Here is a 22,445-nt window from a genome sequence, read left to right on the forward strand (position 1 = left end):
CAGTGAACTTGCTGTAAAGTGTCAATGCATGTCAGAAGCAACATAGCACAAGTTTCCCACTCATGTTGGCATGGATCGTGGTGAAGATGAGGCTGAGGATGGGGTGATGTGTTTGTGGGGCAGCTTTGTTTCAGGTGGCACTTAACGAAATCAGCGGTCATTGTAGGGTTGGTAAAAAGTGTTCTTTGCCTTGCAAAGAGATGTAAAGGCATGCCCGGTAAAGCATTGCATATGGCACAGCTGGCAGTCGTAATTTTTGCTTGATGGGTGTGAATTTTCTCCTTGCCTCTTGAACTGTGACAGTGAAATCCAGGTAAATTGCCTCTTCATGTCCATCAGAGTATAGCGTGGGTTTCTCCTGTGCCAGCCGTAATGCTGCATCCCTGTTTTTATAGTTTAATAGCCTGTCTATTATTGCTCTCAATGATGCTTCTGGGGGAGGTCTATGAGCCCGTTCTCTGATGAGCATTTTCGAGAAGGCCTTGCCAAAGAGGGTGGTTAGAACTCACTCCACTTAATATTCCATTCAACCTGTGTTGGCAGATTCCGGGATGGCCAGGATTCGCACATTGTTCCAGCCGGACCTCGCTTCCAGGTCCTCATTTTTGGCTGCAATTATATTAAGGACTTTTCCCATGTTTAAATGTTGCCCCCCCCACACTGACACTGTGTCTTCCACTGCAGATAGGCTCTGCTCCACCTCATTGAGGGTGGCTGTCGAACTTTTCCATTTTCCGAGAGAGGGTGTCCATTCGAGTACATATGGTGTCCATTTTTGTTTCAATAGAGGAGAGGCTTTGTTGCATAGCAAACAGTAGCCTTTTCATGTTTGTCTCATCCGTGCGATTATCTGAAGGAGGGACATCTGTTTGGGTTTGTTCCACTGCCCCAGTCAGCCCCTGAGTGGTAAGCTTGCATTGAACTGTTGTTTGGCTTCTCTGCCGTCTGTCTTGCCTATGGTGCCTGCAGGGCTTTGAGCGGTGCGGGCATCTGTGTGTGCACTGGACAAGATGATCGGTCAAAGTTCGCACAGGCTATCTTCTGCACTGTAGCCCAGCATCTAGGAATTAGTAACACGTGGAGCTGCATTTACAGCCAGGCAGCAAGGATGGCCACAGGCCCAGTGATGGTTGGTGATTTGCTGCTATGGTCAAACGGGGAACTGTGCCACACTGCCATTGTCGTAGGTGTTCGCAGTGCCTGGAACCCCAATCCTGCCACACCCCTGATGTTCCCTGACAGGGGAGGGGTCACTAGCAGACTAAGGCTCACTCAGGCAATACACCGGTTGTTTAACTTAGGCAGAGCAGGCTCCAAGATATTAATGGCTGAACACTGGGCTCGTTTCTGTAAGGGTCCACACTTCATAAGAGCGCAGGGGGCAGCACAGGAGACAATGGATTGTGGCTATGGGCAGTCGCAGGTGTCGGATGCCTTGATTTTCTGTGTTCAAAAGAACCAGACAGTGAGTGTCGCCTCTCAAAATTGTAGTTGCACTGATCTCAAGTCAGTGCAGTTGCAGATGACCACAGTCACTTATTAGAGACACTCACAGTATGAGGGGGATTAACATGGGACAGTATTTTTGATGTTAGGGTTGTTGGACCCAGGTTAAAGCTGCTCAATATTAGAAGCTGTGGTGATGTTTTCCCTAATACTACCTGTCAGACTACAAGCGTGTTACATATCCTCAAGTTTAAGTCTGTTTAAGGCTATTCGTAGCACAATTGTGGTGAGACAGCGAGGTCTTAATTGTGTCAGTCAAGGGGAAACAGGAGGAGCAGTTATTGCTGAGGGCCAGACACAGGCCTTCCTCACTCCCGGCAGCAGTCACCTACTCTCAAAGAGTGCTTTTATTGTGTCTGTGCCCCGGCTAGTTTCAGCAGCCCATCTGTCGCTGGGGTATAGCAGCGCACATCCCCAGGGGCGCCAGCAGCACAGCGAAGCCTCTCTACCACAGACGTCAAAACCGGGCCGCCACTACCACAGGTAGGCCCCTGTCCAGTCCTGAACAGCTGAGTGTCTGAAACCGTCTCTTCTGTCACGGTAGCAGAAGGGGGGGAGAGACTTCTATCAGCGGATTGTGCAAATAAAGAAAGCATGTAAGATGAGGAGGACACAGCTCAGCACTCACTGCCACAAACCAAGTGTTGCAGGCATCGGCAACCCGCCATTAACCACAAGCTGTCACCATTACCATGGCGCAGCCTGCCCCGAAGTCTCCGTTCATCTGCACCACGAATTAGCAGTAGTGACGTAGTAATTTAGTGGAAGGTGGTCTCTGTGCCACTGCAAGTTTGTTTATTTAAATAAGGGTCTGCCTCCAGGCCCGAAGGCAAAGGGTTTCAAAGTGTGGTCAGCTTGCGAGCCGGCTCTCTAGCGCCCACTCTCAGCAGTATTGTTGGTTCTTCAAAGTAAATGTTGGTCTAAAACCCAATACTGACCAATAAATAGCTCACTATCGTGCAGAACCTTGAGAAGGGCATTGGAAATGATCAAGATCGCAACCTGCCAGTTCACTTGCCAGGTTCTAAGGCAACAAGAAGGGATGCAATTGACGTCATTACAAAAGAAATGTTTCCAGGGTTTTAAAGCAGACCACCTCTTTACTCTGCAGGCCTAACAGTAGATTCCAATAGTGCATTGCAGTATTTATGACTGGTCTTTAGTTTTTAAAACTTGGAGGAGATCTCTAGGCAAGAATTCTAAACCTGTATATGGCATCCAAGCCACTCTGAAAATGTGAACAGCTCCCAAATGACTTTAGATGACATAAAATGATAACTCAATGATAAAGCCTTTCTTAAAAAATTTACTATAAGATGATGGTATAGGCGATTGTGGATATAAACCTGCAGCAGCGCACAAAGTGTAAAAAAGAACAAAACAGCATGCCACACAGGTTTGGGGTACACAAGGGTTTGCGCCTCGGTATACTTGGTCACCAATCTTTAATTTTTTTTTAAATGTAACCAGTTGCAAATAGAGCAAATATTGGGCATCCTGACTCCTACCTTCAAAGTGATACTTCCTAAGAAGGGTATTTGCCCAGCAGTTGATAACTTACCAGTTTCCACACTGTCAGGTAAAGACACTGCAAGATGTCAAAGAGAGGGATGGGAGTAAAGATGACAACAGGAATCTGAGATAAGGGGGCAGAGCACACTGACATAATAATGTGGACCATCACCAGTGATGCCAGTATTAGGCTACCAGGATTACTAGTACTGGCTCCTACTTAATCTTCCAAAGCACCGTTTGGGTGTGCAGAAATCAAATGAAGGCATAAAGATGCCCTTTTAACCACTTGTAGGACAACTTCTTCACCCTAAGACTTCGGTGGTAGGAAATTCACTGTAAGATTCCAGGATGAGTTAATTCCTCCTAGATGTAGAAAGATTCACCACAGAAAGAAACCAGAAGGTTTGACTCAGCAAGCAGAATACCTGTGGATGAAGGAGGCGACAATTTGACTGAAGCAGAGTCTAAAGAAATTCTCTCTCCCCCTCAAACCATGGTGCAACAAGAATCACCAGATTCACATCTGTTCAAGACATGAAAGGCTGAGCTTTTCTGCAAGCCTGAGATATACAGGAATCATAAGAATACTTTGCATCTGCACCTACCTTCAGAAAGGAAAGTGTACAAATTAGCTCATAGTGGTGATGAAAGATTATAATCACCACAGCAGCAGTGCTATCCCTTGACATGTATTTTTTGGCTTTATGCCCTACCGTTCCAAATGCTGAGCTGATGCTAATCAGGGTTCCCTGAGGAGATTGGACTCTCTGAGAGGACAGCACATCGTCCTTCTTACACCTCTGGTTTCAAGGTTGTCTTGAACCCATTTGACTGAGCACTGGCTGGTGGCTGTATAACACATCGCTTTTGGGTGCCCTGGTACACCCACAGGAGCAGCATATTTCACTCCTGTATAAACTGAACATCGGAGGCTCAGGGAGCAGGAAGCCACATAATATTTATTTTCTTAAGTAATGTAATGTTTGCAACGATGATCGACAATCATCACTGAAACAGCTCTTCACAAAAATTAATACAATTGAACTGGAGTAAAAAGTTTCACAAAGCATTACCCTCACAAGATTTAGGGTTAACAGCAAAAGATTGAGAACATTTACTTTAAAGCAAGAACGGCTTGTGCTGAATAGTGAATAGGTGCTGCCCGCATTGTTACTTGAGGAACTCTAAGGCAGTTCACTTCCACAAATATATAGGCTTTTGGAATCCCAAATTACATCAGAGGACTGGTAACAGGCTGATCTACCCTGTTTGAATGGACCTCTGACATGTTAATAATGCACTGGCCATGTTTAGCATTGGGATCCTCCCAACTGCCCTGCTTTGGGATTATGAACTGGAGCAGTCCTGCAGTTCAATGAACATTGTTTGGATTGTGGGCTTGCAGGACCAGACTAAAGATATGGCATGGTTTCCATTACATGTTGGTGAAAGTTAAATCTATTAAATCTTCTGAGGCTCTGACTGCCTGTCCTTCAGTTGCTTCTGACCTACCCCTTAGTGGAATACCAAGCAAGCCCGATGAGTCCTGTACTTCAGAAGATAGATCTGCCTGTCTAACACAGGCCTTTAGACAAAGGCAGGCTGCTGAATCAATCGTGATGACTGCTGATGTTCACAAACATTCACCGGTAGCAGAAGAGTTCTTTCCAGACAGTAAAAGAGGCTTCGGTGAGGTCATATATCTTTTATGTAGTGAGTGTTACAAAACAATAACATCCTAAAGCCTTTCCTTTCAAACTTACTGTACCCAGGCAAGGAGGTCACATAATCACTTTAGTTTCACTGATAAGAGGGATTTGTAAACACCAATCCACAAGTTAAAAAAACAAAAAAGGATGTTAAAAGTATTTACAGCATCATCTATTGCTTGGACTTTCACGACCCACCAGAAATCGCCTGCGTCCCACCAGTGGGTCACAACCCACAATTTTGGAAACACTGCTCTAGACTGATACCTCGAACTATTCTAAAACACTGGATACGAAACATCTGCAAATTTGAATTGCTTTGGTACAGTGTTTCTCAAACTGTGTTGCAAGCCGTTTTCTGATGGGTCATTAAAGTTCAAGCAATAAATAAGCATGCTTAAAATTCTGTATTTGTCTTGTCACATTTGCTGCGCTTCAGAGACAGAGCACAAATGTCAGGACATATCTGGCAAATTGTTGCTTGTTTTTTAACATAGGGATTAGCCTTTACATTATCATGTGTGCAATATACTTTTATCTGTAAAACTCTATGAGTGCGCAAGTTTAGTGGTCATTTCAGTAGAAAAGTGCTGCCTGTAAACGACAGTGCGCTGCCACAATGTTTTAGTTCATTCAAAAATCGTCTGCCTCCTGTCCTTTAAAGCCAGGTGGGTCTCGAATGTTTGTGGTTCTAAAAAGTCGGTTGTGGTTATAAAAAGTTTAGAAGGCACTGGTTTAATACCAGCAAAATTACAATAAATCACCCTTGCAATAGATTCCAATATTTAAAAATGGTAAAGATATATTTTCCATTATCACTACATTGGTAGATTTCTAAAAGGTCCTCCTACCTGTTGGTACATATATTTCCCGTGCCGTGGTGACTGCTGATCGAAAAGCGTATCCCCAAAGAAGCTTGCCAACGATGTCTTAAGAAAACAAGAAGCCAGTCAATGTATTTAATCATCAGTGGGAGCAGGTGTTTCGTGAGAATCTTTGCTTGTGACATACTTACAGTGGCCAAGTTCAGATCAAGGTTTGGGCATGCCACTGGAGACAATGGCTGGTGATGATACCCATAGGACTCCTGTAGCTCTTCCTTCTGTTGCGACTGACGCGCTTGTTGGGACTGCTCTTGGTACAAAGGGTAAGGGGGTGGAGGCTCCAAAGGAGGGAGAGAAAGAGGACTTCTGTCGGTGCTGGATGCCTGAAAATGGGAATGATGCTGAATGAATGTTTGTTTTTAGAATGCCTTATAATACAGGTTTATTGTACAACTGATTATTTTGTCGAACTGGATCACTGCAGGTGAGAACGATTCAATAAAACAATGTAAGAAACGCAATTCGCAAGAGTAAAAGACAAATCATCCTGAAATCATAAGCTTTAAATAAAAAGGCTACGTAAGTAGCCAGAGGTGAGGCATGAAATGAATTAACTAACGATCTATCTATCTATCGAAAACACAAAGTTACACCTGCCAACTCGACCAAACGGGGGTGGTGCGTATCCGATGGAGCCCATCTGTAATACTGAAACAAAAAACAGAATAATATGCCCCTCACTGTGTAACTGAGAATCACACAAATGTGGTTTCTTAAATAAACTTCGTAAATACATATATGGATTTACACACATATTTACTGGAACTACTTCTTCTCAAAACTATAGCATTAATATAGGGTCTCCAAAAAAAGATTAGATCATCTGATGGGACATAAGAACATTTCAACTGTTTTGAAATCCTGTTTATACCTACTGTCTTCATATTTTTATTTTCAGCACTATTAATAATCTCATTTTGAAAGCAAAGGGTGTGTTTATACGGTCAGCTGTATTATGCTAGTTATTAGGACAAGCAGAGGGTTGGACTCTGCGGGACCCCTGGAGGGACAGTCACCCGAATAAGGGAGTTCCGATTTTACTCACCAGTTCACAGTCACCTCAATACACATGGCTGGTCAATCCACAACAGTATAATATTTGTGCAAGACTGCAACTGGCCACTTTCTTTTGCTATGCACTTTTAACTGGGGCAGAATTCTGGTACACATACCGACGTGGAGGCTGCAACCCCTTGCCTTCATGGACTTCCTGTTTAAAGCAACAATTCAAAGTGTGATAACCGACTACTTGGGGGATAAGGAGGGATCAGTGGGTGTTATCAAACACTTTCCGCAGTATTCAAGGATATGTGCCTGAAGAAAACGTTTTTTACCTTTAGTAATGGTCTTTCTGGTAGAGACTATCCGCACCTTTTGACTATTCATCAGGGGTCAGACTGGATCTAGAAACTTCTCAGCAGTACCTCTGTGTGCCAATAAGTGGTGCCGTGGGGGGTCTTCACTGACACTGTTCTTCTCCAGAAATGACATGGAGTCTATATAGGTGCCACTCATGAGTGCTGGCATCAGTTGGTTTCATGAGTGCGGTGATTGAAATTGGTGTGACTAGTGTGCAGATTTCTAGTCTTGGAGTCTTATTAACAATGGAGTTCAACCACAGAAAGGCAAAGAAGGGAGGGTCAGTGCAGGCATTAGTAGCTTTCATGAGTGTCTGCACCCCCAGATGCAGAGCCCCAAAACCAAATTGGTGTGACCAGTGTTCAGATTCTTAGTCTTGGGATCTTATTAAGAAAGAAGTTCAACCACAGAGAGGGGGTGAAGAAGGGTCAGTGATGAATCTGCAGATAGTCTATGAGAAAGAGTGTTATCGAAGGTAATAGAGACTTCTAGTCGCAGATGTTTCACCTTATGAATAGATACCAATGCAGTACCTATTTGGAGGTGGGTCTGTATATGGACTCAAAACAAAGTCCTGCAGGACCGAGAGGGCAAAATGCCTCTCTTGGCCATCCTGATTGTCCACTCTGCACAAGAAAAACATTGGAAACTTCAACGAGCAGACATGCTGACATTGAGTGTTCTGAGAAGTGACAAACAATTTGAGCCAAGGTTCTCCCTATTTGAAGAAGATACCGCATGCTACCTCTGGGTGTAATTGTCACTTGTGATCTGCTAAGCAACAACTGCTGAGCTAATTCGCCCTGGCACTGAATGATCCTGCAAGGTGGTTCCAATCAGGAAAATCCATTGGTGATCCAGCTATTTCCAGCGGTATAGGATCTCCTGGCACACGGGGTTCACGCCCCCACCCTGTTCCGCTTGTTGCAATACCACATGGTGGTGAAGTTGTCCATGAGCACCTTTACCAGCCTCCCCTTCTGGATGGAAGGAAGGCTGCCAATGCCAGGCAGATGGTTCCAGAAGGTGAATATGAAGTCAGGACTCTGCCGGAGATCATAGGACTCTGACCTCCACCCCTACCAGATGGCCACCCAGCCTTGAAGCAATGTATTGGCCATCACTGTCACCTCTCAGAGAGCAAAAGAGAGGGGTCTACCCTCCGATGGCTCAGATTAAATGAAGCATCTGAGGAGAAGTTAGGTGTGACTTCAGCACCTTGAGGGTGCCCTCCAAAGATAACCAGTGATTCAACGTAGTCTGGAGGTGGTTGATGACTGCCTGGGACAACTCTGCCTTTAACAGCAAGTTGTCGAGGTAGAAAAAGACTGGGAGCATAGCAAACTGAATATACTCCTGTCCACCAGGAACTGCTGGTAGCACGCCAGTGGATCTGCAGGATGGGTATATGGAAACAGGTGTTTTGTAGGTTCAACTCAACCATCCAGTTTTCATGGTTGAGGGCCGACGACAAGTCCTGAGCCAGTGTGGGCATTTTGAAATTGTTCTTAAAGGGAATCTGCAGCTAGAGAGAGTGTATGAGAAAGAGTGTTATCAAAGGTAATAGAGAGTTCTAGCCGCAGATTTATCACCTTATGAACAGATACCAATGCAGGTGGGTCTGTATATGGACTCAAAACAAAGTCCTGGAGGACTGAGCAGGCAAAATGGCTCTCTTGGCCATCCTGATTGTCCACTGAAAGCAAAATGCATCTCTGCAGAAGAAGAGCCTTGGAAACTCCAACTCCCAGTCATGCTGACGTTAAATTTTCTTGCAAGTGGCAAACAAATTGAGCCAAGGTTCTCCCCATTTGAAGAAGAGACAAAAGTTGGTCTAAAACAGGACAAAGATCTCCTTCCTTTTTTGGCACTGGAAAGTAGCTGGAAAAACAACCATAACCTACTTCTGGGACAGTCACCCTCTTGCTAGCCCCTTTGGCCAAAATGGCTTGCACTTCCTGCTACAAACAGAGAGATGGCCCTCCGTCAGTCACTAGAGGGACGGTGGAAGGTGTGGCAGTGTGAATAGGAATGGTAGGGCATAGACCTTCCAAAAAATTTGCAGGACCCACATGTACAATGTTATGGCCTGCCAACTTGGCAAGAGTTGTCGGGTCCTGCCTCTACCCGGGTGGCTGTCCTGTGCTAAGGGCACTCTAGAAGTTTAGTAGGTGGGGTTATGGGGGCAGGGACTGGGTAGCCCATCGACCATGACCGCGTCAGGTATCACGGGTCCTGGTGAGCCCCACGGCCTTGACTGCGAACTGCTGGACACCTTCTGGACGTTGGATTGGCTGACAGCGTGGGACACCTCTGATGAGGCCACAAAAGAAGGGGTAGGGCTGATGGTGTTGGCGTGGTGCGGCAGACAAGCCCAGGGAGAGTGCCATGGCCCTGCTCTTCGTGAACCGTTTGAGAGCGGAGTCTGCGTTATTGCGAAATAGGCATGTCCTGTCTAATGCCATGTCCATAAGGGATGACTGAACATCTCCTGGAAAATAATAGGACTGCAGCGAGGCATGGTGGTAAATAGTGACATTAGTGTCAATGACTTGCCCAATGGAACTGGTGGTGTCCAAGCCACAACAAATTGTGGACGTAGCTGAGTCACAACCATCCTATATGGCCTGGAGATTGACAGGTCGAATATCTCCGGGGGCACCTGAAAAGACTTTCGCCACCAAATCCCAAAGGGCATGGGAAAAGAGCCAGAGCACGCAGATGGCACTCACTGATCCAAGCACCAGGCTGGTGGACGAGAAGACGCATTTTCTGAACATCTCCACTCATTTTGACTCTTGAATGGGGAAGTAGTAGGGAATGTGTGTTGGGGTTAGTCTTACTTCAAGCGGCCTGCACCACCAAGCTATCAGGAGAGGGGAGCTGAGATAAAGACGCAGAATCACCCAGGGCTGGGTGGTGGAGTTGTCAATCTGGTGTTTCACTGGGGACCAAGAGCAAGGTTTAGCCCACGCTTCAAACAAAGTACCTGTAAGGGCCTTGTTAAAATTAAAAGGCAAGAGTAGCATAGAGGATTTTTGCCCCGACTGAAGGCCTTCCTTAAGAACACTGGTCTTAACCTCCAAAATGAGGAGCTAGAGGTAAAGGACTTTGGTTGCCCTATGCCTTATCATAGCATAAAAAGCACTATCCTCAGCGGAAGCACCAGGGGTGAGAGGAGCCCCGACTGGCCTCCTGCAGGTAATTATACCAATTCTCTTCATGAAAATGTTGCCCAAGCTCATCACCTGCATCGTAATCATTGTTTGAATCTGTGCCAACAGGAAATGTAGCGTGTGTATTCATCTTGTTGGAGGTAGATGTAACGGAGGAATCGGAGCCTCTACGGCGGCTGAGAGCCATTGAGTTCAAACTGGTGCCAAATGAGCATCAGAAAGGGGGGCCTTGTCTTCTGGCACTTGAGTTGGCATTGGTGTTGAACTACCAGGAACTGGTGGGGACCTCTGCGCTGGAGGGGGCCCTGCGGGGGGGACTTGGTGGGTATAGCTAGCAGAGGGATGGGGATGGTGGGGGCGAAGCCATAGGCAGTAATCCATGTGGAGAACTACTTGGTTCTATGAGGTCCACCGGAGAGAGTCAGAGCATGGCCTTGCAGAATTCTTCGATCTGTTTAGGAGTAGGGGATGGCCCCAGAAATTTTGTTCCAAGGTCAAACGACTTCAGGAGCAAAATCACGATGTATGGCGCCATGTCCGCACTTTCTCAGTTGAGTGGCAGGAAAAGGCCCAGTCCCGCTAAAGTTCTTGTGTTTTTTCCTCAACCTAACCTTAAGACTTTGATGAACATGAAGACCAATCTCTGGAACTAATTCAGTGACTTCTGGATATTGAAAGGGACCGGGACAGAACTTTTGACTTGGACCAGTCTTGTTGAGGATTCTTCTAGTGGTTGACGATGAAGAGTTTCACCTTGCAGTCTCAAATGGACTTTAGGTTCATTGACGCACAGTCACTGCGGGCGTTAGAGTCACGGCTCAACCCCAGTCACAACAGGCAAATATGATGAAGATTGGTCACAGTCATTAGTTTGTGCAGGCCCTTACAGGGCTTAAAACCTCTTGTTCTGGTAGGTGAAATGTCCCTTCCACACTGTAAAACAATTTTCCTGAAGCTAAGATGAAAATTAGCCCTGAGGTAGCTCCGGAACCGTCTGGGGGTTCAGAAAGAAAGGAAGAGACATCCGTGTGTGGGAATGGTGCCTATACAGGCTCCACATGTCATTTCAGAATGGAAAGGCGACAGTGTGGAGTCACACTGTGCCACCTACTTACGAGCAGAGGCCTTGCTGAAAGGTTTCTGGATCCCATCTCATGCGTGGGGAATATTCAAAAGGTAAGGAATCTTCGACTAGAAGTCTCTCTCAAAAATGTATGAGGAATGGGGACTGACCTGTGCAAAACAGACATTTGACATCTCTGAAAGAGACTACGAGTGAACAGGAGACACAAGTAGAAGAGCACACCTGGAAGGGGAGAAGGCAGGTAAATTATTAGCACAGATCATTTGAATCAAGTCAGATGTGGCACAGGTGGAAGCTTTGCAGGAATGAGATTGAGTACTCTACTTTATTCAAGTAGACATTAATATTTCGTTGAGGGGTATTATGAGCAACTGCATATGTGGGAAGGGTGACCAAGTTTCAATACTTTTTCGAAGGTCTCCAGGTGTGCCAACTCACACCGAAGGCAGAGAAACACTGGAGGTGCCTCTGATAATGGAGGAAATCAAAACCGAAATTGGTTCGCTGAATGGTTGGCAAAAATCCTGGAGGCTTCCCTGCTGAAATGTATACAACCTTAGAAGGTTTGCTAATGCCCAACCTACAGCCGATGTAGAAAGTCATCTTAGAGCAAGGGAATCTGTCTAAAACTAGAATGGAAGTAATAGTAGTGGTGCTTCTGAAGCTAGAACAAGAGATACAAGGTGTGACCTCTTATAGCCTCCTATTATGTCTCAGTATTGGCCGCACATCTGGTCAGGGTGAATTAGGCTTCATACCTGAGTGCAAACATTTTACAAGCCAAGCCAAATAATAGGCAAATTATAGGATGTGGACCACAAATCTGCAGTTACGGCAACAGAAAAGCATTCAATACATTTGGGTGTGAATAAATCTATGTTCTCCTGGCACAGATGAAATTTGGAAACATGTTTTTGAAATGGCACACACTATTGTACACTAATCCTATTGCCAGGGTGCAAATAGAAGCAGGTGTGTCAGAAAGCTGGGCTATCTAGGGAAACACCAGATGGGGATGCTTGTTACTACCATTGCTATTCGCACTTGAGATGTAGCCATAGGCATGTAGGGTAAGGAGAGACTCTAGGTGTAGTGGAATCAAGCTGAATGGTGAAATCCACAAACTGCCACTGTACACTGATGATGTACACCTATCTCTCTGAGCCTCATATATAAATGCTTCATGGTCTCAGAAGCATGTATGGTTTTGCATAAACAAAGCAAAAAGCCTGTTTATTCAGTCTGAGGGAGAACCAACATTTCTGACAAGGAAAAGCAAACAGGGAGTCTCACATGGGCTTCCAACACCTTCAAATACCTGGGCATTCAAATATATCAGAATCAAAAGGATGATGTGGCACACAACCAGACATGGGCTCACTCAGTGGTGTATAAACAAATAGCATTCTGGAACCATCTCCCAATATCAGTAGTGGGCAGGGTTGCACTTACCAAAATAATGATGCTACTGAGACTCATGTATTACTTCACCAAAACACCAATAAACCCTGTATTTGTTTATGGGTATTGAGCTCACTGATTACTGAAATCGTATGAGGAACTGGTAGGAGGAGAGTAGCCTTAACCCCAATCATGCAACCCACAGCATAGGACAGACTAAGGGTACTCAACCTGGTAGTGTTTTACCTACCAGCACAGTTCCAATTGCTAACCACACAGATAGCAACTTAACAGACTCTGGAGACCATACCCATCACAAACACACTTCCATCAACCACGATTGAGAGAGCTGTGTGGACAAACAAAAAGCTTGAGAAGAAATGCCCTTGCTAGTAGGAGTGGTGCACAGCTGTTGGCCCAGATATCACAGAAAAACACAAGCAGTTAGTGGCATGAGCCCCTGAGCTTCAGTTATGGATCCTGGGGCCCTTGTAGGTTTGGGGTGCACAAAGAGGGCAGAGATATGGTCAGAAGTAGAAATCAATGGGCTACCGGTTCCATTTAAAACTGGGAAACCAAAAACACAGATGTGTCTGTGTGAAGTACAATACAAGAATGGTGCAGTGCTGTGCAGCGCGCACATGGTGAGTGTGTGCTGGCAGTGTGTTTGTAACCAGCACACCCTGGTACCATATAGAAAAGCTTCACTGCACACAAACTGAATGTGTGCACTGAATGTATGTATTCCCATAATGCAGAGGTTCCCAATCTGTGTGCCGCTGCACCCTAGTGCGCCTCCAAAACTACCCCGGGGCGCCGCAACATAATGACGCAATATTCCGAGTGCATTTTCTTTCGTTTTTCAAGCTGGCTTTCAAAAATATGTTTTGCTAAGATGAAACTCCCTCTAGTACCACTAGATGGCAGTGCGACATGCAAAATAGCACAGGAATTGCTCCTCTCTGTCAGATCAGTTAACACAAACTATGAGCAATGCAGAGATATAAACACCCACGTTTTGGACTTAAGTATGTATGGTGTCACTTTTAAGGAAATTGTGGTATTGTTTTAATAATATATTTTATTTAATCCTGAAGGGCACAGTTTTTAATCTGGTTAATGTTAGTTGGTGGGAACACTTTTTAACATATTTTGTATTGTATGAATAAGTTCTTATAACTATGATAGTATGCAACATGTTTAATGCATAACTGTGTTTTTACTTTTTTGATATGGTGTTATGTGGACCTCCATCGGAGATTTGTACCATAATAAGAACTGAATTGACAGGAACTGTGACACACGACTATAGTGAGAAGGAATCAGACTGCAGACAAATACTGAGGTCTGAGACAGGAGAGTGCAATGACTCCATCAGACGCTAGAAGAGACAGAAGCAGAGTTAAGATAATGGTGGCTGCCGGAACATTTAGTAAAGTACTTTATTTAGTAAAGTACTTGAAAATTAAATATAGTAGAGCCGATTAGTGGAGCTGCATTCTTATATATCAAAAGTGGCTCCTTGACAACTAGAATGACCTGAAGGAGAGCTCCCTGTGCTGGAGGCAGTTTTTGAGGAACAAAACATAGTTTCAAAGAAGGTCCATATGCAGACAACAGTGCTGAAGAGCACTGTAACTGTCTTAACCAATGAAAGTTTTTTTTTTTTATTACACAACGGTTATATATTTTTTTTATTTTGCTACATCTATGATTATAATACCTTCATAGTTCATACCAAGTATTTTTGAGGGAATAAAATGGAAGCGCTCCAGAGGCCATGCTTACACACCACTCCCCCCCTAGCCAAAAATGAAATAACACAGTGGGGAGCTGCATCCAACTGCCAATAGGTCAAGGGAGCCACAGGTAGAAAAAGTTTGGGAACCACTGCCGTAATCGTACAATGCATGGAGGTTACAGTGCTGGACAGTAAGTGTGCTGTGAATGTATACTGAGGGACTGCACTGGTACAGTATATGGAGTCCCTTTGTTGTGTAGCCATTTTAGCTATAGTTTTATACATGTTATTTTAGCAAACTAAGCCTGCTGCTGTGATTTTTAACTTAGATATATTTCATTCAGCTTTATTTTTATTATGATAACAATAGCCACATTTGTGGTCTTGTTTTACTTTCTCTATCTAGCTGTTCTTTGCCTAGGCCAGCACTGCGTTCTTAAACAAGACATTTCTTTCACTCTGTGCTTTTCTCAAGGCTGCAGTAAGATAGGTTGCCAGCAAAAGTGGTACGCTTTGTCTCTAATGTCCACAGAAACATACACACTCTTACATGGGGATCCTTTCTTGGAACAACAGTTGTTTTATTATAAAAACACTACTTTGACCCATGTACTTTAGAGGGAGATTCCAGCCAGATGACCACTACTGTATGCTGATTGCAGAGTGCTTTGCTGCAGCTGCTTATGTAGACTACAGGCCTCTTGCTCAGGTATAAGGGATGATGTCTTCCATGGGGAACTGGAAGGGCAGAATTAGAGCTGTGCTCTAAAATAGCCTAGGTAGGAACTATTCTAAAAAAAATGTAGTGACAATATGGTAGCATTATTTTTATGTTTCACTCTCCTTGTCACAATTTTAATCCTGTCATGCTTCATCGTCCTAGTTATTGCAATACACGCTTTATTGGTTAAGATGCAGTTGCTTCAATAAAACCTTATTGAACTATACTCTGCCTCTAATTGTCCCTGCATATGTGAGACTAACGTAACTGAGAGAAATGGATGAGACCTGAGTGACCACGGCTTCCCTGAGGAGTCATGTGTGTCATGCGCTGGGTTGCCCGATCATCCCTGCTCTTGGGTGGAGATGAGGCACTGCTAGGCAGCTGGAAGAAAACCTGCAATAGGCTGACAGGTGTCACCTGGTGTGTGTTCAGACTCAGTCCCCCACAGTACAGGTGATTCTGCCACCCAAATCCAGTAGTCTCATTAGGATAATGAGAGCCTACGCGACATGGCACCACAAACGTTAGGTCAGTCACAAATTTTCGGGTCCTCCTGAGTATCTCTGTCTCACTACATGCAAAGACACCTCAGTACTATATACGGAGACGTCTGTGGTATTGAGGATTTTCCTCCTCAGCTGAGTAGAGAGAACCTAACTAATGCTGTGGGTTGTTCAAGCTTGAACTCTAAAAGGATAATCCCCATTTGATGTGCTTATCTCTGAACAACATTTTCCATTCATCATGGCGAACCTGCAACGGGCAGCAATTGCAGTCAATATGTGACCACCTCTCACTGCACATTTATTGGCACATGACCTAACGGCCCAGGGGGGTCCCGTTACATTTGTTGTTGAGGCTCATTCAGCCTATAGGACAGAAATTTTCTATTCTTGGGGCACATTTCCAGCAGGTAATGGGAACACAAATACATTTCACCACTACGTGCCTGCAAACACACCTGCACAATATAGAGCATATGCATATCTAGAAATACCTCTATCTTATCAAGAGCGTAATAATTGTCTTGATGGCGCCCTACCACATACAAATTCTACACGTTAGGTTAGGTCCTCTAAGTAATGATGGTCCTACCTGGCCTTTATTTGCCACATATACACCGCACCCTGATGCAGCAACCTTGACGGTAGCTGAAGTCCGCCGCTTATATGCTGAGCCTTAGGAAATATGTAGACGGTTACTACAGTTTGTAATGCAAACATTAAATTCAAACCCAGCACGTGCTGCCCAGGCACAACCACATGCAGTAACGCCAGGCACTAATCCTACGACTGTACATTCGATCATGGGTAAAGCCCCGTCAAACGAGAAGAGATTCCGTTTTGGTTAGCTCAATAAATAAATGCACTGGAAGCAGTATTTCCTCATACAGGACAAGCATAGAATATTAACTATGTTCTTTCCATTTGGGATGGTTCCCAAAGTAGATAACTGCAATACGATATTTGCCACACACTACACTACCGCACACGGTACACCGACACTTGCCAATCTACCGGAAGTGTTAGAACAAATTCAAGATGAATACGGAGCTGCCCCGGCCCTAGACTTGGGGATGCAACTTATGGGCAATTTTGCCACAGTATCTTCAATTATATTAAGTAACCTTAAAGGGGAAGCAATTGCACTAGCAGAGCACATGTGGCTCCCCGATGTTCCTCTACAAGATCAAGAACGTGAGTTGCCAAAGATTATAGCGGAGACCTATCCTAGTATTGGTCGAGATAGTCTGGGGGCCAGACCCACAAAACCACAGTTTCTTGGTAAATCTAATAAAGATTCTACCACGCAAGCACCTGAGGGTTCTGCAAACGCTGGGGTTAAAAACAACAAACACCTTAAGAAGAAAGGGGAGAATCTCCGCATACGGAGACTCCACAGAACAGAATTAAAGATAATATTAAAACGCCTGACAGATATCAATATACTGATACACGCCAATCTCGTTCCTTTCAGGACTCACCGGAAAAACGCAGTGAGAGAGGTTGGTGGTCAGAGCGAAGAACTGAGTATGTGAAACTGAGACAGGAATCACAACGCTCTAAAGAATTTTATGTTAAAAAAGAAGAGAAACTTCCCCACCAAAAACCCTAACTTAAAAAGGAAAAAGTGCCAGCAGTTGAAATTTGTTACAGTTAGAAGGAGACAATGAATGCACAATCTACGCAATCTTTTGGGACTGCGTCGTAAATATTTATGATATTCCATTGGCCGAAAGGGATTGACCACCTGAATTTGTCCATACTTGCCCATATAGGGAAGATGTTATCAAACCTTCTTTCTCGCCTCTTGTTCCAGAGGAGCTCGCAGAATCCTACACCAAAGACTGGGCATTGGGCAGGCACCCGCGTTATATCGCAACCACGTAGGATGGGATAAAGATTCCCCACTATCATATAATTCTGATTAAAAATCAACCCCAACCTCAACCCCAATACCCAATAAAACATGATGCTAAAGCACCTGTGAGGGAAATCCTTACACAACTGGAGTACCAGGGCGTAATCGAATCCTGTGTCTCACCAATTAGTAATACTTTATTCCCAGTAGCTAAACCGGACCATTGATACAGGATAGTCTTAGACTGCAGAAACGCACATACGCTATACAAAAATTCTCACAGCACAGCACTTATGAACAACATAGTGTGCAAAAAAAAAAAAAAACAACACTGGACATTTCCAGTGTTTTTTTTTCTACCAAAATATAGCACCTGGGAGTAGAGACTTAATAAGTTTCAGTGTACTAGGCTCCCAGAAAAAAATCTGTTGTTTACCACTGGGGTATAAGAACAGTCCAGGACTGTTCGCGGCTCGTGTAACTTCAATATTGCACAACACTGACCCTGAAGCGTTGTCCTATGTAGATGATATCTACCTCATGGACGATGAGTTACTGCAACATCTAAGATGGGTAGCCCGCATTGTTGTGGGATTTGCCGAATTTGGTTATAAATTCAACTTAAAAAAAAACAAAAATAGCCTTTCTTAACGTCCTATTTCTGGGATATGAACTATCAAGTGATTGAAAGAGGCTAGCGCCACAATTCTTGGCAAAATGCGCTCAGTTACAACCTCCAAATACCATTAAAAAACTCCAATCCCTATTGGGTTTCCTAAATTTTGGCAGAACTTACATTCCAGATTACTGATCACGCATAAAACCTTTATATGACGTAATACACCCTGACTATTCCAGTAAATTCTGGACAACCACACGCACATTCTCACAGTATTGCAACAAGACATGCTTGCAGCACAACATTTAAACACAAGAGACAATAAAAAAACATCTGGTCATCAGAGTAATTGCTGGTGCCATTGGTTTCACCTTTGTAACATTCAATGAGGGTGAGACAGTCCCAATTGCATACAAATCACATCTGTAATCTACAGCAGAACAATGTTTTGCTCCCACTGAGAAAATTCTCACTGCTGTTCAAATGGCTGTCATTAAAGAAAGACCACTGGCCCAGGGGAAATGCATTTTTGTTTTATCTCCAATTCCAACCCTTGAGGCTGTTACCAAAGCCAGCATTCCAAACACATTACATCCACACTGGATTCAATGGGCAACATCTCGGACAGCCACTGAATGTAGATTATATTTTTGCCCCAAAATTACAAACACAAGAATTTTTGCAGTATTAACTAGAATCCCCAGTTCCGGCAAATACATTGCCTATTGATCAATATCAAAGAATCATGTACACCGATGGCTCAGCACAGCCTACAACAGGCACAAAGCATCAATACTCTGCTGCTTGTGCAGTCGTACGTGGCTACATGGAGGGTGATAAGTTTTATCCACACCATACCTTCACGCAAACCCTAGGGGATTTCACTTCACAACTAGCAGAGTGAAAGCTCTGGGGATCGCACTGGAACATATGGATCCCACACAGCTAACGCTGATTGTCTGTGATTCGTACTATTGTGTCCAGTCCTTCAATGAAGATCTGCATTACTGGCGCCAGAATGGGTTCAGAGATTCCAAAGTTAACACCCTCAAACACAGACTTCTGTGGGGGAAAGTAGAGGATCTGAAGGAAACACTACCAAATGTTAAGGTTGTACATATACTTGGACACCAGCGCGTTGGAATACAAGATGCTGGATATACGCTGGCTGATGAAGCAGCCACATCAGCAGTAGCTACGGCTTCTGTTGCTGCAGTAACTCATTATAGAACGAAACCGGACGATGACATGGCTTTGTTAGTGGTCCAACTCCATTACTCGTCTCCATTTCATCCTGAGGGAAACAGTGTTGTGGAGTGAAGAAACTGAGATTTAAAGCAATCCTTCACAGCCAGAGTACTAGGTACGGAACGTAGTTGGCTTAATCACCTGTATGGAGTCCAGAGAGCACTTAATAATTTGCCTACAAGGTCCCTGGGGATGGAATTTCATACGAGTGCCTGTTTGGAACTCAAATGTATGTTCCAGATCTTGATAGTCCTGGTGTGGAGGCGGCAGAAACACCTTTTGACATAAATGAATGTATCACTGTCTTGCACGAATTACAACAGTTCCATGACAACAACGCTTCTTCCAGTGCTGCCTCCGTAGCAATTAAGGATGTACCAATAACATCTACCAGCTGGATTCCAAAGGTGGGGGATCTAGTGCATACATGAAAAAGTTGCTGTGAAAAAGGAGTTTAGTCCTTCTTATCGTGCACCGGTCCCAGTCCTGGGAATACACTGTACCAGAACTGTCATTCTACCACCACTGCCTGGTTCTAAAGAAAACCGATTTGTCTCCACCGACAATGTCCAGTTAAACCATGTGGCTGATCCTGCACAGCAGACCAAGAGGAACAACCAGTAGTACCCAAATCCCTCTCACTACTGGTCAACATGTCCCTCTACAACTTTTGAGCAGCAATGCGGACAGCTCTCCGAGCTTGGGGAGGGTGGAAAATGATCCTGCATTAGTTCCACTAACATCTATTACAACAAACAACACGGAAATTGCTGATCGATTTGACTCGACTTCTACACAAACGTATAGCGTCATTAACAGTGAACCACCACGGGAGACCCCTACCAGTTCCCCTCCTTCAAACACGGCTCCAACTTTTACACAAACTACTTCTGGATACTTTGCCAACATCAATGACACTTTTACGGACTCATTTGCTTCTTCTACACCTGAACTGTCAAAAACATGTAAGCTGATAAACTGGCTTTAAACAAATTACTTTATTTTAAGGGTGGCTTTCCTTGACTGTATTAGCTTTCCTCCTTTGGATTTGCTTTGTTATTACTTTCTTTCTATTAATACATGGTCATTACCTTCCTGAAAGATCAACAGTTGAACTGGTGGATGAAGTCCTAAATCACCATTTTTCTTCTCACAAGATCCGCAGAGACTTGTCTTTCATAAACATTTCCGCAATATCAATTCCGGGGGGGATTGTTTGAGATAAAGTCACATATGATACATACGGCCCGACAGAGGTAATTCAAATACCATGGTGGTCATTACAACCCTGGCGGTCAGTGTTAAAGCGGCGGTAAGACTGGCAACAGGCCGGCGGTAAAAAATTAGCAATTACGACCGTGGCGGAAACCGTCAACAAAGACAGCCACTTTAACACTCTGACCGCCACAGCGGTACAAACAAACAGCGCAGCAGTCACCGCCAACAGACAGGCGGAGGACAAAGTACCGCCCACAGTATCACAACAGGCCAATCCGCCACCTATTCCGGGGCTGATTCACTGCAGATAAAAACACGACGGAAACAGGATTCCGAAGGGAAAACGCTCACCTCTACACACCCCACGAGGAACTAGGACACCATGGAGCCGGAACTCCAAATTCTCCCTTCGATAGTCTTCCTGCTCCTCTACCAGGAGCACGAACGCCGGCAGCGAAGACCACGGTGAGTACTGCACCTATGACACAGGGGAGGGAAAAAACAGGGACACACATATGCAACACCCCCACCCCCACCCTCACCCACTACAACACACACACTAGTACATATTAATACATGATAGTTACACCCTCCAACTCCCCGGAAGAATGCAAAGACAAAAGGAAATGAGTGTAACCATTGTTATATATTAAAATCAAGTAGGCAAAAATATATATATATACACCATAAACAAAATATACACCAAACATAGTAGTCCAGGTAGTGCTCCAATTAAGTCCGTGGAACACTGGGCCCACACTGTATGGGCGGGGCCCACACAAGATCCCCGACCATGACGGAGAGAACACTGCAGGGGCATCAGAGAGCAAGAAAACAGGCACCTCAGGGGGAGGGAAAGGGGGGCACCTCAGCCGGTTGAGTGCACGACGCCAAATCCACGAGAGGGCCACTCTCAAGTCTCTACAGTGGGTGGGTTGCCCACTGTTCCATCCTGGGGAGTGCAAAGCCACAGTCTCTCAAGTCTCTACAGTGGGTGGTTTGCCCACTGTTCCATCCTGGGGAGTGCAAAGCCACAGTCCCTCAAGTCTATACAGTGGGTGGGTTGCCCACTGTACTATCCTGGGGAGTGCAAAGCCACAGACTCTCAAGTCTCTACAGTGGGTGGGTTGCCCACTGTTCAATCCTGGGGAGTGCAAAGCCACAGTCTCTCAAGTGGATAACAGTCTCAACTGGTTCTGGAGGAGGCATTGTGCCCAGAGTGCTTCATCCTGCTAAGGACAGAGGTAGTGGATGTATCTCTCCACTGGTTCTGGAGGGGGCTTTGTGCCCAGAGTGCTTCATCCTGCTAAGGACAGAGGTAGTGGATGTATCTCTCCACTGGTTCTGGAGGGTGCTTTGTGCCCAGAGTGCTTCATCCTGATAAGGACAGAGGTAGTGGATGTATCTCTCCACTGGTTATGGAGGGGTCTTTGTGCCCAGAGTGCTTCATCCTGCCCGTGACGGACTCAGTAGCGTCAGTGCCCTTGGCGCTCATGGGCCAGCGGTGCTTGAGGCGGTGGTGCCCTGTTCAGCGGTGCTTGAGGCGGCGGTGCCCTGTTCAGCGGTGCTTGGGGCGGCGGTGCCCTGTTCAGCGGTGCTTGAGGCGGTGGTGCCCTGTTCAGCGGTGCTTGAGGCGGCGGTGCCCTGTTCAGCGGTGCTTGGACCGGCGGTGCCCTGTTCAGCGGTGCTTGGACCGGCGGTGCCCTGTTCAGCGGTGCTTGGACCGGCGGTGCCCTGTTCAGCGGTGCTTGAGGCGGCGGTGCCCTGTTCAGCGGTGCTTGAGGCGGCGGTGCCCTGTTCGGCGGTGCTTGAGGCGGCGGTGCCCTGTTCGGCGGTGCTTGAGGCGGCGGTGCCCTGTTCAGCGGTGCTTGAGCCGGCGGTGCCCTGTTCAGCGGTGCTT

General features: G+C 45.3%; 1 protein-coding gene across 3 annotated transcripts in view; it reads right to left on the reverse strand.

The window, feature by feature from the left end:
- Positions 1-22,445, reverse strand: part of CRTC3 (CREB regulated transcription coactivator 3) — a 713,757-nt gene that overhangs the window by 48,072 nt on the left and 643,240 nt on the right. For all 3 annotated transcript variants that reach the window (XM_069222591.1, XM_069222590.1, XM_069222589.1), the window contains 2 exons: positions 5,746-5,937; positions 5,582-5,659 (listed from right to left, as the gene is read on the reverse strand). In XM_069222591.1, coding sequence (XP_069078692.1) covers positions 5,582-5,659; positions 5,746-5,937 — 270 coding nt within the window. The remainder of the gene's footprint in view (positions 1-5,581; positions 5,660-5,745; positions 5,938-22,445) is intronic.

The sequence above is a fragment of the Pleurodeles waltl genome, chromosome 3_1, assembly GCF_031143425.1.
Source record: "Pleurodeles waltl isolate 20211129_DDA chromosome 3_1, aPleWal1.hap1.20221129, whole genome shotgun sequence".
NCBI classification, from domain to species: domain Eukaryota; kingdom Metazoa; phylum Chordata; class Amphibia; order Caudata; family Salamandridae; genus Pleurodeles; species Pleurodeles waltl.